This window comes from Manis pentadactyla, chromosome 1, assembly GCF_030020395.1.
Source record: "Manis pentadactyla isolate mManPen7 chromosome 1, mManPen7.hap1, whole genome shotgun sequence".
Classification (NCBI taxonomy): Eukaryota; Metazoa; Chordata; class Mammalia; order Pholidota; family Manidae; genus Manis; species Manis pentadactyla.
In genome coordinates, this window is record NC_080019.1 from 47,307,713 (window position 1) to 47,321,206 (window position 13,494).

Below are 13,494 nucleotides of genomic sequence, written 5' to 3' on the forward strand. Positions count from 1 at the left end.
CAATGGGGAGAAAAAAGCATGTGTTGCAGTACTTATATCAGACAAAATAGACTTCAAAACAAAGAAAGTAACAACAGATAAAGAAGGACATTACATAATGATAAAGGGCTCAGTCCAACAAGAGGATATAACCATTATAAATATCTATGCACCCAACACTCACCAACATAATATGAGCACTGACATATGTGAAACAAATACTAACAGAATTAAAGGAGGAAATCGAATGCAATGCATTCATTTCAGGAGATTTCAACACACCACTCACTCCAAAGGACAGATCAACCAGACAGAAAATAAGTAAGGACAGGGAGGCGCTGAACAACACACTAGAACAGATGGACCTAACAGACATCTACAGAACTCTACACACAAAAGCAGCAGGATACACATTCTTCACAAGTGCACATGGAACACTTTCCAGAATAGACCATATACTAGGCCACAAAAAGAACCTCAGTAAATTCAAAGACTGAAATTCTACCAACCAACTTCACAGATCACAAAGGTATAAAACTAGAAATAAATTGTACAAAGAAAACAAAAAGGCTCACAAACACATGGAGGCTTAACAACATGCTCCTAAATAATCAATGGATCAATTACCAAATTAAAACAGAGATCAAGCAGTATATGGAGACAAATGACAAAAACAGAACAAAGCCCCAACTTCTGTAGGATGTAGCAAAGGCAGTTCTGAGAGGAAAGTATATTGTAATCCAGGCCCATTTAAAGAAGGAAGAACAATCCCAAATGAATAGTCTAAAGTCACAATTGCTGAAATTGGAAAAAGAAGAATAAATGAGGCCCAAAGTCAGCAGAAGGAGGGACATAATTAAGATCAGAGAAGAAATAAATAAAATTGAGAAGAATGAAGCAATAGAAAAAAATCAATGAAACCAATAGCTGGTTCTTTGAGAAAATAAACAAAATAAATAAACCCCTAGCCAGACTTATTAAGAGAAAAAGAGAATCTACACACATAAAGAGAATCAGAAATGAGAAAGGAAAAATCACAATGGACACCACAAAAATACAAAAAATTATTAGAGAATACTATGAAAATATATATGCTAACAAGCTGGGAAATCTAGAAGAAATAGACAACTTCCTAGAAAACTACAACCTTCCAAGACTGACTAAGGAAGAAACAGAAAATCTAAACAGACCAATTACCACCAACAAAATTGAATTGGTAATCAAAAAACTACCCAAGAGGAAAACCCCCAGACCAGATGGATTCACCACTGAATTTTACCAGACATACAGAGAAGATATAATACCCATTTTCCTTAAAGTTTTCCAAAAAATAGAAGAGGAGGGAATACTTCCAAACTCATTCTATGAAGCCAGCATCACTCTAATACCAAAACCAGGCAAAGACCCCACCAAAAAAGAAAATTACAGACCAATATCCCTAATGAACATAGATGCAAAATTACTCAACAAAATATTAGCAAACCAAACTCAAAAATACATCAAAAAGATCATCCACCATGATCAAGTAGGATTTATTCCAAGGATGCAAGGACGGTACAACATTCAAAAATCCATCAACATCATCCACCACATAAACAAAAGAAGGACAAAAACCACATTATTATCTCCATAGATGCTGAAAAAGCATTCGACAAAATTCAACATCCATTCATGATAAAAACTCTCAGCAAAATGGGTATAAAGGGCAACCACCTCAACATAATAAAGGCCATATATGATAAACCCACAGCCAACATCATACTGAACAGCGAAAAGCTGAAAGCTTTTCATCTAAGATCGGGAACAAGACAGGGATGCCCACTCTCCCCACTGTAATTCAACATAGTACTGGAGGTCCTAGCCACGGCAATCACACAACATAAAGAAATATAAGGCATCCATATTGGTAAAGAAAAAGTCAAACTGTCACTATTTGCAGATGACATGATATTGTACATAAAAACCCTAAAGAATCCACTCCAAAACTACTAGAACATCTGAATTCAGCAAAGTTGCAGGATACAAAATTAATATACAGAAATCTGTGGCTTTCCTATACACTAATGATGAGCTAGCAGAAAGAGAAATCAGGAAAACAATTCCATTCACAATTGCATCAAAAAGAATAAAATACCTAGGAATAAACCTAACCAAGGAAGTGAAAGACCTATATCCTGAAAACTACAAGACACTCTTAAGAGAAATTGAAGAGGACACTAACAAATGGAAATTCATCCCATGCTCTTGGGTAAGAAGAATTAATATTGCCAAAGGGCCATCCTGCCTAAAGCAATCTACAGATTCAATGCAATTCCTATAATAATACCAACAACATTCTTCAACAAACTGGAAAAAATAGTTCTAAAATTCATAAGGAACCACAAAAGACCCTGAATAGCCAAAGCAATCCTGAGAAGGAAGAATAAAGCAGGGGGGATCTCACTTCCCAACTCAAGCTCTACTACAAAGCCACAGTAATCAAGATAATTTGGTACTGGCACAAGAACAGACCAGTGGAACAGAACAGAGAGTTCAGGTATTAACCCAAACATATACGGTCAATTACTATATGATAAAGGAGCCAAGGAAATACAATGGGGAAATGACAGCCTCTTCAACAGCCGGTGTTGGCAAAACTGGACAGCTACATGTAAGAGAATGAAACTGGATCATTCTCTAACCCCATACACAAAAGTAAATTCAAAATGGATCAAAGACCTGAATGTAAGTCATGAATCCATAAGACTCTTAGAAGAAAACACAGGCAAAACTCTCTTGGACATAAACATGAGCAACTTTTTCATGAACATATTCCCCCAGGCAAGGGAAACTAAACCAAAGATGAACAAGTGGGACTATATCAAGCTGAAAATCTTCTGTACAAAAAAAGGACATCATCAATAGAACAAAAAGGCATCTTACAGTATGGGAGAATATATTCATAAATGACATATCCAATAAATGATTGACATCCAAAATATATAAAGAGCTCATGCACCTCAACAAACAAAAAGCAAATAAGCCAATTAAAAAATGGGCAGAGGAGCTGAACAGACACTTCTCCAAAGAAGAAATTCAGATGGCCAAGAAGCACATGAAAAGATGCTCCACATCACTAATCATCAGAGAAATGCAAATTAAAACCACAATGAGGTATCACCTCACACCAGTAAGGATGGCCAACATCCAAAAGACAAACAACTACAAATGTTGGCAAGGATGTGGAGAAAGGGGAACCCTCCTACACTGCTGGTGGGAATGTAAATTAGTTCAACCATTGTGGAAAGCAGTACGGAGGTTCCTCAGAAAACTCAAAATAGAAATACCATTTGACTGAGGAATTCCACTCCTAGGAATTTACCCTAAGAATGCAGCAGCCCAGTTTGGAAAAGACAGATGCACCCCTATGTTTATCACAGCACTATTTACAATAGCCAAGAAATGGAAGCATCCTAAGTGTCCATCAGTAGATGAATGGATAAAAATGTGGTACATACGCACAATGGAATATTATTCAGCCATAAAAAGAAAACAAATCCTAACATTTGCAACAACATGGATGGAGCTAGAGGGTATTATGCTCAGTGAAATAAGCCAGGCAGAAAGAGGTAAGTATCAAATTATTTCACTCATCTGTGGAGCATAAGAACAAAGAAAAAAACTGAAGGAACAAAACATCAGCAGAATCACAGAACTCAAGAATGGACTAGCAGTTACCAAACAGAAAGGGACCGGGGAGGATAGGTGGGAAGGGAGGGAAAAGAGGGCAAAGGGGGCATTACGATTACCAGACATAATATAGGGGTTGGCAGGCACGGGGAGGGCTGTACAATGCAGAGAAGACAAGTAGTGATTCTGTAGCATCTTACTACGCTAATGGACAGTGACTGTAATGGGGTATGTGGGGGAGACTTGATGATGGGGGGAGTCTAGTAACCATAAGGTTGCTCATGTAATTGTAGATTAATGATACCAAAATAAAAACAAAATAAATTAAATAATTTTTTTTTAAAAAGACTGTGTGAAGCTTATCGTATCTATACCCCCTTCAATCCTGAGTCACCAGGGAGCCAATAAATGGTCAACACCTCATTCATAGCTCAAACTGCCCCAGACATCAGAAAAAAAGCTCCAAAACTTAAAGGCTTTGCCAGGATGAATATCACTCAGCTGATTAAAATTGCCAACAAAGTATATCTAAACAGAGAGGTTCAGGCTGACAGAGAGGCTGAAAGAGAAATGAAGAAAAAAAGCCAGTCTCCTGGTAACCACACTAAAAGAAAGATAGATGACCAAAAGGCAGAGAAAAGCTGACAACCAAGCGGGGGGAGGCCTAGGCCCCCCCAGCCAGGGACCAGTGTGCTTACTGTAAAGAGAAGGGGCATTAGAAGAACGAATGTCCCGACCAAGCCAAAGTCCCAGTTGCTGCCAGGAGGAGCCCCATAGGGAAAGGCTCACTGGCCTGGCAGGAGCAGACTCAGAATGACAAGGACTTTTTTTTTTTTTCCTTTCCACTGTCTTGGCTTTGGGCACATACTTTATTGCATTTAATGTTGTATATAACCATTTCCCAAACTATACATGTGCACTCCTTTTAATCCTCAAAAAGTCCCAGGGCCTACCACATAGTAGGCAACAAGAAATACTTGATCTTCAAAATATGGCCACTCATGCATCCATAATCCTTTTTTACAGTATGAAAGGTTGATATTCAGGCCCTTCGTGTACATTTTAAGGAATATAATTCCCAAAAAGCTCTTTTTCAAGAGGTGAGAAACAGCTTGTGTTTGTTCCCCTTCAAAATCAAGATAACATTCAGATGAGTGTGTCAGCCATAATTGTTTTACCTTGGTTTTTCATTTTTATTAAGTATGAAATACTCAGTACCTATAAGCCCTGGTCAAAATGAAAGTGGGGGTCCAAAATATGAATTTTATGGTTGACACAAGGGCAGAACACTCTGTGGTCACCCTCCCTGTAGCCCCCTTCAGTGAAAAAGACTGCAACTATTCTTGGAACCACAAAGACAGCAGCAGTACCCCTTCTCACAAGAGGCGAGAGCAGGCATGCAGGAACACATGATCAGACTCAGAGAGGCAGGCATTCTAATTGTCAGTAGCCCTAGAAAACCCCGCTATCAGTCAAAAAGCCAGGAGGAGGGTACTGGCCTATTCAAGACCTGCAAGCCATTAACAAAGTGACTGTTTCTTTACACCCCGTGGTTCCAAATCTGTACACCCTCCTCAACCAGATCCCAGAGTCTACCAAATGATTCACTTGCCTAGACTTAAAGATGCCTTTTTCTGCCTCTGGCTGGCCCCCCAAATCCAGCTGTTTGCCTTTAGATAGACTGAACTGGATAGAGGGCGGTAGATGCAGTTAACATAGATGTAGCTTCCACAAGAGTTCAGGAACTTACCCACTCTCTTTGGAGAGACACTGGCTGCAGACCTTGACAGCTTTCTGAGGGATGCCACGTGCTGTGCCCTCCTCTAGTATGTAGATGATCTCCTCCTTGCCAGTGACACCCAGAAAGTTGTGCAAAAAGCAGAAAGGCCCTCCTGCAACTCCTGTCAGACTCAGGATACCAAGTCTCATAAGAAGGGCACAAAAAATCTGCCAGCTGCAAGTCTGGTACTTGGGCTTCCTCCACACCCACGGAGAAAGGACACGAGGGCCAGAGAGGAAAATGATCATTGACTCCTTGCGCCAGCCCTGGCCGAGGTGGGGGCATGCAAGAATTCCTAGGGGCCACCGGGTTCTGCAAAAATCTGGATTCCTGGATTCTTAGCAATGGCTAGGCCCCTCTGCAGCCTCCTGTGGGGGCCAGATTGAAAGCCCCCTGCCTGGACAAAAGAGGCAAGAGTCACCTTCCTAGAAATAAAAGCTGCTTCAGAGCAGGCATCAGCCCTGAGCCTGCCAGATATAAAAAGGCCCTTCAATTTCTTCGTACATAAAAAAGTAGCAATTGTGCATTGCAAAGAACATCTAAAGGAAAACAACCCTGTAACACAGGGGAACCAGCTAGCAGATAAAGCAGCTAAAACAGTGGCCAGTAAAAACAGATAAAGCTCCTTCTCTCATTATGGTCCTAACACCCCCAGTGGAAGCTCCTCCACCCAAGCACACTAAAAAAGAAAAAGACTGAGCCATAGCTGAAGGAGCCATCCTAAAAAAAAAAAAAAAAAAAGCAATACTCATCAGCCAGTTGCCAGCATTATGCCAAGCACTTAAGTGAGCAGGGCATGACTTGTGCCAGAAATAACACTCGATCTGCACCACGACCCCTGCCCAGTGTCCAAAAAGCAGGAGTTGCCCCCCTTGAAGACCTTGAGATAGACTTCACAGATGTTCATCCAAGAAGGCTCAGATAAATCCTAGTAATAGTGTGTACATACTCTGGCTGGGTCAAAGCCTTCCCAACCAGGACAGAATGAATAAAGCTGGGAGGTAGCCAAAGTCCTCCTGAGAAAAATTGTGCCTCAGTTTAGCCTACAGTCTACAATTCACAGTGACAATAGACCTGCCCTTGTAGCAGATGCAGTAAATCTCTCAACATTACCTAAAAACTCCACACTGCATACAGGCCACAAAGTTCATGGAAAGTGAAGCAAATGAATCTCACCCTCATGGGAACCCTAGCTAAGTTTTGCCAAGAAACTGGCCTCCTATGGCCGGACCTACTGCCCCTTGCCCTCCTGTGTGCTCACTGCACACCTGGGACTCAAAGCTTTTCCCCTTTTGAATTAGTGTATGGACACCCTCACCCGTGTCTAGGAAGCCCCCCAGGAAACCTACACCAGATAGGAAATAAGGGAGTAAGAGAACATCTCCAAGCCTTAAGAGCCACCCTAAATAAGCTGCAACAATACACTATAGAAAGAGCCCTGATTTCCTTAGGGACCCCAGTACATTCCTTCCAGGCTGGGGACTCAGTCTAAGTCAAAGATTAAAAAAGGGACCCCCTCAAACCTCAGTGGACTGGCCCCCACATTGTTGCTCTAACCACTCCTACTGCCCTCAAAGTTGCAGGCATCACTCCGTGGGTCCATCATTCCAGAGTGAAAAAAGCCCATAATTCAGACGAAAAAAATACATCAGTAGAAGGCCCAGCCAGACCTCCAGAATCCTCTCTGCCTCAGCATCTGACTAATAAACCCCTGTGTGCTGTGGATCCTGGCCCTCGCTGGAGTGATATCTTTCATCCTCGGCATTGAACTCTCTGCTATTACCCCCTGGACTGGACTATTCCTCAAAAAGTTGCCCTATTGTCTATTGGGCAATTGTAAGTTGTTTTCCCGTGCTTACCTGTTTCTCCTGCATCTCCCCACTACCACTCTGTAATATTATTTTTATACCTTCTTTCCCTCCCCTTCCTCCCCCTCACTCCCGGGGAACCTTGGTGTGGTTGCATAAAGTCGAATGGGGGACTGGAGTCAGTGCCTATACCTAAACGCCTGCTAAATGTTATGATAGGAAGAGGGCCACCCTTTGCCTTAAAGACGGGAAAGGTACTGAACTAAAACAATAAATAAATGAGACCCAGACTGTGCAATTAGGGGAAGAAAGAAATCCACTGTCTGCTGGACCTACCTCACCCACATTAGAATGTCTGATAGGGGGGAGTCCAGAACCAAGCACAAAGGGACAGGAATGAAAAGGTCAAGCAGGCCCTAAAGGCACTAACTAAACAGCCAGTTTACCACAAAATATTGACCTCTCAAGTTTTTCCATAACAGATTAAGCGGTGTAGTATTACTACAGGGGTCTGCCTTCAGTTGCTTGAGTGTCCTCAGCAACCACTGCACAAACTTGGTAGAGAGCTGTGCTAAAGAAGTGTGCCAAGGAGGACTGAGCCGGGGGGTTGCGGGGTGCAGGGGGGCTGGGGACACGTGCCCCTCCTGCTTTCTAATTTTAATCGGCCCTTGAAAAAGGTGCCCATGCCCACCAATTGTGCAACCCCCCTCTGACATCTGCACCTATCGAGCTGCAAATGTTAAAATAGAATCCACGGCTAACAATATTTTTAACTGGCCTTGCTGGGTCAGTAGTTCTGTTATTCCTTGAACTATTAGTGAAACCCTGCATCTTTAACTAGCTCATTAACTTTACCAGGGAATGCATTTCCTCCATAGAGCTCATGTATATGCAGAGCCGTTATGACCCTATCATAAACCGAGGAGATGATGCCCCCTAAAACGAAGTGTTTAAAGGGGCATCAAAGGGGGGAGTGATAGAGAAAAACTTACAAGGACACCAGTCTAGTCCAGGTGGCTCCCCTTCTGCTGCTCTTCTTAGCAAAGACAATAGAAACTCCCTTAACTTCCTCCTCCCCTTCACTCCCCGCTCTGCCAGGCACTTACTTCCTAAACTCACTCCCCGTTGCCTGCTCACTTGCTGTGCACATAGGAATGTTACACATACAGAAGCAGAAAGATATATATTGCTCCCTTTGCCTTTGTTCAGGACTCAGACTTTTGGGAGATTACTCCCCTCTGAGCCCTCAGGTGTAAAATAAAGCCTCAACACTCCAAGACCTCCTAGTGCCGCTTGCTTCTTCCGTCAGTGACCCAGTCCATGTTTTTTCAGTATTTCCCATAACAACCACACAGCCAGGGAGTAATTGAGCTGGTACTTCAGTCCAGATCTGTCAAACAACAAAGCTGGACTCTTCCCATATGCCAAGCAGCCTCCCACACTAGGCTTATGAACTTCTCCAAAAACATGGCTAACCCCTGTACCTGCTGCCCCATCAGGTTAGAAGAACAGGTTGGGAGAAGAGTTTCTCAAACTCCCAACTCCCAAAATCACCTGTCAGTCCATCTTTACCACACTCCCTCGAAGTCCCATGAGCTCCTTCAACCAATTTGGACTGAAGGGTCAGCTCTTTCGAAACTTCACACCTCACCCTGGGAGCCAGAGACTCTGAAGCTTCCATGACGCCCAAGAGCAGCCCTTAATGGTGTCCACTGGCTACTTCATCTGCTCTGCAATCAGTATAGTGCAGACCACAGAAATGAGGTTCTCACACTGGAGGGGGCTTCATGATTTCTGTGCCTTCCCCGTGCTGATGGCCCTACAGATGACCCCACCTCCTGGGATTCTCATGACCCGATGCAGTCAGCCTTGTTGTTTCCAGCCACTGAAAGTAAAAACACCTACCAACAGGGGCTCAGCTAAGCTCCTGTGTATGACACTCTCTCCTGGTAGCAGCCTGTGCAGTAGAGTCAGCAAGGTCACAGGGAGAAGAGAATGCTACTATAATTGTTCCTGGAGGAAGCACGAAGCAACGCACCCCAAGGATAAATTCTGGCAACTCGTACTGCTCACAGCAGCTTTACTGGCTCTATACTCAGTTCCTTATGAGGGGTGTCCTTTTAAAACAAGAACAATTAGGGAACTCAGTTCCAAAGGAAACAATGAAAAAAAAAAGAACAAATCATGACACTCATCAAACTGGGGAATGATGAGATCTAAATGGCCCTCAAAACTCAAGAGTAAGAAAATGAACAACCCAATTAAAAAGTGGACAGAAGATCTGAACAGATGCCTAAGCAAAGAAGGTATACAGAGAGCAAATAGGTATATGAAAAGATGTTCTACATGTATGTCCTCGTAAGTCATATGCAAATTAAAACAATGAGATACCACCACACACCTACTAGAAGGGCCAAAATGCTGCTGAGGATGTGGAGCAACAGGAACTCGCACTCACTGTTGGTGGGAATGCAAAATGGCACAGCCGCTTGAGAAAAGTTTGGTGGTTTCTTACAAAACCAAACATTTTCTTACCATATATCCAGTAATCAGGCTCCTTGGTTTCTTCCCAAATGAGTTGATTATATTCACATAACCTGCACACAGATGTTTATAGCAGCTTTATTCAGAACTGCCAAAACTTGGAAACAACCAAGATATCCCCAGTATGTGAATGGATAAATTAACTGTCATATATCCAGATAATGGAATATTACTCAGCACTAGAAAGAAATACGCTATCAAGTCATGAGAAATCATGGGAAACTTTAAATGTGTATTACTAACTGAAAGACACAAATACGAAAAGACTATACACTGTATGATTCCAACTATATGACACCTGGAAAAGACAAAACTATATAGACAGTAAAAAAATCAGCAGTTTCCAGGGAGAGAGGGATGAACAGGCAGAGCACAGGAATTGTTAAATCCACATATACTCTAATAATGGATAAATCTCATTATACATTTGTAACTCATACACTACTGTACAACACCAAGAGGGAAGCCCTAATGAAAACTATGGACACTGGATGATTATGTGACCATGCAGGCTCATCAACTGTAACAAATGTACCACTCTTATGGGGGATGATGAGAATGGGGGAGGCTATGGATATGTGGGGGCTTATATTCTCTGTATTTGCTCCTCAATTTTGTTATCTTAGCAACTTCTCTAAAAAATAGTTCTCAACTTCTTTAAAAGTTCTAAAATTTCTCTAAAAAATAAAGTCTACTTAGAGGAAAAAAGGGGAAGCAATACTTAAATCTCTTACTTGGACTATAATATGGTCCTAATTGACTGACACCCTTCTACTACCAACTCACAACCAAGGGTTAGACACCTTCTTAACATATAAATCCAACCATATCACAACCCTGCTTAAAATCCTTTAGTGCCTTCTCACTGAACCCAGAATAGAAACCAGCCTTCATTCACAGTGACATATAAGCCATAGGCCTTAACGCATCACACTGAAGTACTTTCTCTGACCTCTCCCCATTTCTAGAGCACACCAGCTTTCTCCCCCACTCAGGGCCTTTGCATGGAAAGCTCTTCATTACCCCTCTCTTCAGTAGTTTCCAAAACTGTTTCTATGTCACCCTCAAGGTCTCACCCTCATGTTACCACCTCGGTGGGGCTTCCCTGACCATTATCTTCAGAGGTAGCTTCTTTGGGGATTCTCAGATTTGAGAAAGTGCATAGGAATCAGCAGGAGAGCTTGTTACAAGATTCCTGACCCCATACACTCTCCTCCCCAGTCTGATTCTGGGTCTGTGGTGAGGCCCAAGAATTCACAATTCTAATGAGCTCCTAGATGATGCTGATGATGCCCACCTGCGGACCACACTTTTGAGAAGCACTATACTTTAGCAACATGTAATTATGGTATTAATTTATTTGCTTACGGACTGTCTATTTTGTTCAAAGTACCCTTGAGAAAAGGATGTTTGTCTGCATTATTCAGTACTCTGCACACAGCATTTAGAAAGTGCAAAGGAAAGAACACTGCAGGTCTCTCTGAGATACATCTACAATTTGTGGGACAATCTGTTCAATCAAGAATTTCTCTGGTTTTGAGACAGGGACCATGGGCTTAGATAGAGTAGGGTTAGGGCCTCTGGAAAAAGCAAGGCAAGATACTTACAGTCAAAGCAATGTAACAATGTAAAGTCCCTATAAAAACTCTGTGTTCAGCATTATTCAAAGTCAAGATCACACTAATTCTCTAGGGTAAAGATACCCGACTAGGAATATAGACATCTTCAGTGAGATCAGTTAAAGGTCAAAAGGCCAGGAGCAACTTGGCCTGGAATGTTTGAGTGTTCCGCAAGAGTATCTCAGCAGAACCCATAACTTCACTGTAAACAGCCATGGCAAACAGACAACCCAGCCCACCCTGAGGGCAGGGCAGGTGGTACAAGTCCACACCCTAAGCCCTCAATTCCCAAAAATCCTGTACTGCCTATAAATCCTCTAGACAACGCACCACCCGGGGGCTCTCTTGTCCCCTCTTGAGGTGAGCCAGGAGCTCTTTCCTCTCACTTTATTTCTAAATAAAAGCCTGTACCTTGCTCTCCTACCTTGGGTGTTTGTGAAGCTCATTCTTCGGCTTTGTGAACAAGAACAGCGGCATCATCTTCAGCAGGGAATTTTTATTTGTAGAACATGATCTGGATTTCCCCTTGCAGGGGGAATTTATCTTGGGTCCCCCCTTTTCCACTTAAACCTACACATCAAACTCATCACTCTGATACACAAAACTCTTATTTCTTCCACCACATGTTTAAAAATGTAGCCCTGGGGATAGACTCAAGGGGGAAACCACAGCCTGGCCAAGTTAGGCCTTCTTTGTCCTTTTCTGATCATCTGATTGCTAATGTGATTTTTAAAAGACTGAAAGGAAGCTCATCTCACCTGAGGCCAAGTTGTTTGGAACATGGCGGATATCCCCTGGCTTCGTGCACTGTCTTCTTGATGTGGAAAAGCAAGAACCTTAGAAGCTAAGAGAAGAAGAGCCATGAGTGCAAGAGTCCCTGTGCTGCATCATCCACAGCCGGCCAATGGCTGACCCATTCTCATTTCCAGCACAGGCAGAAGACTACCAGGCCCGCCTCTGCCTGATCGCCCCAACGTCCTCCTGAGTTGCTCTGCCTGCTCCTCAGGACACTCCTCCATCTGGTCACCCAGGTTCCTCAGCCCATTCACACAGAGCGGACCGAGGAATCCAAGACGAATTCTGCCCCTACAGTCCTGCGTCTGAACGAACCTAAAAACCTAAAAAAAGGCGCATACAGGGACCATGACACAGACCCAGAACAGGTGCCTATGGCGAGAAAGGACAGGGGTGGCTGGGTGTGGACTGCAAATAAAACAGTGGTCCAGTGAGTGAGACTGACCGGGATCTCCACCCAGGAGAGCAGGAGACCCCCAGAACATCAGAAACGTCAGCTCCGCGCGCAGGATGCCTTTCAGCCAATTTCTTTAGGACACCAGAGGATCACACCGCGGAGGACAAGGGGCTGGAGCAGAGCTCTACAAGGCCGCGCAGCCGCTTCGGGCTGCTTCTGAAAGACCCAGACGCCGGAGCTCCGGATTAGGGAGGGGCGGGCTGCCACCCGGGCTGAGTTCGAGGGACGGGCACTGACGAGCCGCCGGGAGAGCGAGGAAGCCGGGACCCGGCGGCGGACCTGGCACGCACAGGAAGGTGGAGCCCACGCTCGCTCTCACTCGCTCGCTCGCTCTGGACACCGAGAAGCCAGTAGCGACACGCAGAAGCGGAAGCGAGAGCACGCGCCCAGCGCCCTTCTAGGCCATCCGGAGGCCTTCCGTCTCAGTGGTCCCTGCGGCCTGGCCCACGTGACTCTGCCGGGCTGGCGGGAGAAGCGAGCTGCCGATTGGCTCCTGCCTACGTGGTTACTGGCTGGCGCCCAGCCGCAGCACAGCTGGCAGGTCCCCCTTTTCTCTGCAACCGTTGGAACCGAGTGGAGGCTCAAGTGTCCTGGCACTGATGCAGCCTCGGTCTACGCAGACTTCGGCTTTTGGGCCCATTAAGGGGATGGAGCTGGAGCTCTCTGCTGCCTTTACTCCATGAGTCACCTGGGCTGGGCAGGTCTGGGGAGAATGGCTCTTGTGCCATCTCTTAAGAGGCCCAAGCCTAGGATCCTGCTTGATTCCTAGACTGAGTAGCCTTTAGGAAAACCATGATTTCCATCTGCCCGTTTAAATCCTCCTCCGTTTCCAGGACCTAGGCA

The 13,494-nt window shown here is 44.1% G+C and overlaps 1 protein-coding gene across 8 annotated transcripts in view; it reads right to left on the reverse strand.

Moving 5' to 3' along the window:
- Positions 1 to 13,171, reverse strand: part of ZNF621 (zinc finger protein 621) — a 43,018-nt gene extending 29,847 nt beyond the window's left edge. For 2 of the 8 annotated variants that reach the window (XM_057497582.1, XM_057497581.1), the window contains exons 1-2: positions 12,640 to 13,012; positions 12,158 to 12,243 (exon numbers count right to left, since the gene is read on the reverse strand). In XM_057497582.1, coding sequence (XP_057353565.1) covers positions 12,158 to 12,243; positions 12,640 to 12,679 — 126 coding nt within the window. In that variant the 5' untranslated portion in view covers positions 12,680 to 13,012. The other 6 variants (XM_057497584.1, XM_036899351.2, XM_057497583.1 and 3 more) reach the window with 6 other exon arrangements.
- Positions 13,172 to 13,494: the final 323 nt, after the last annotated feature.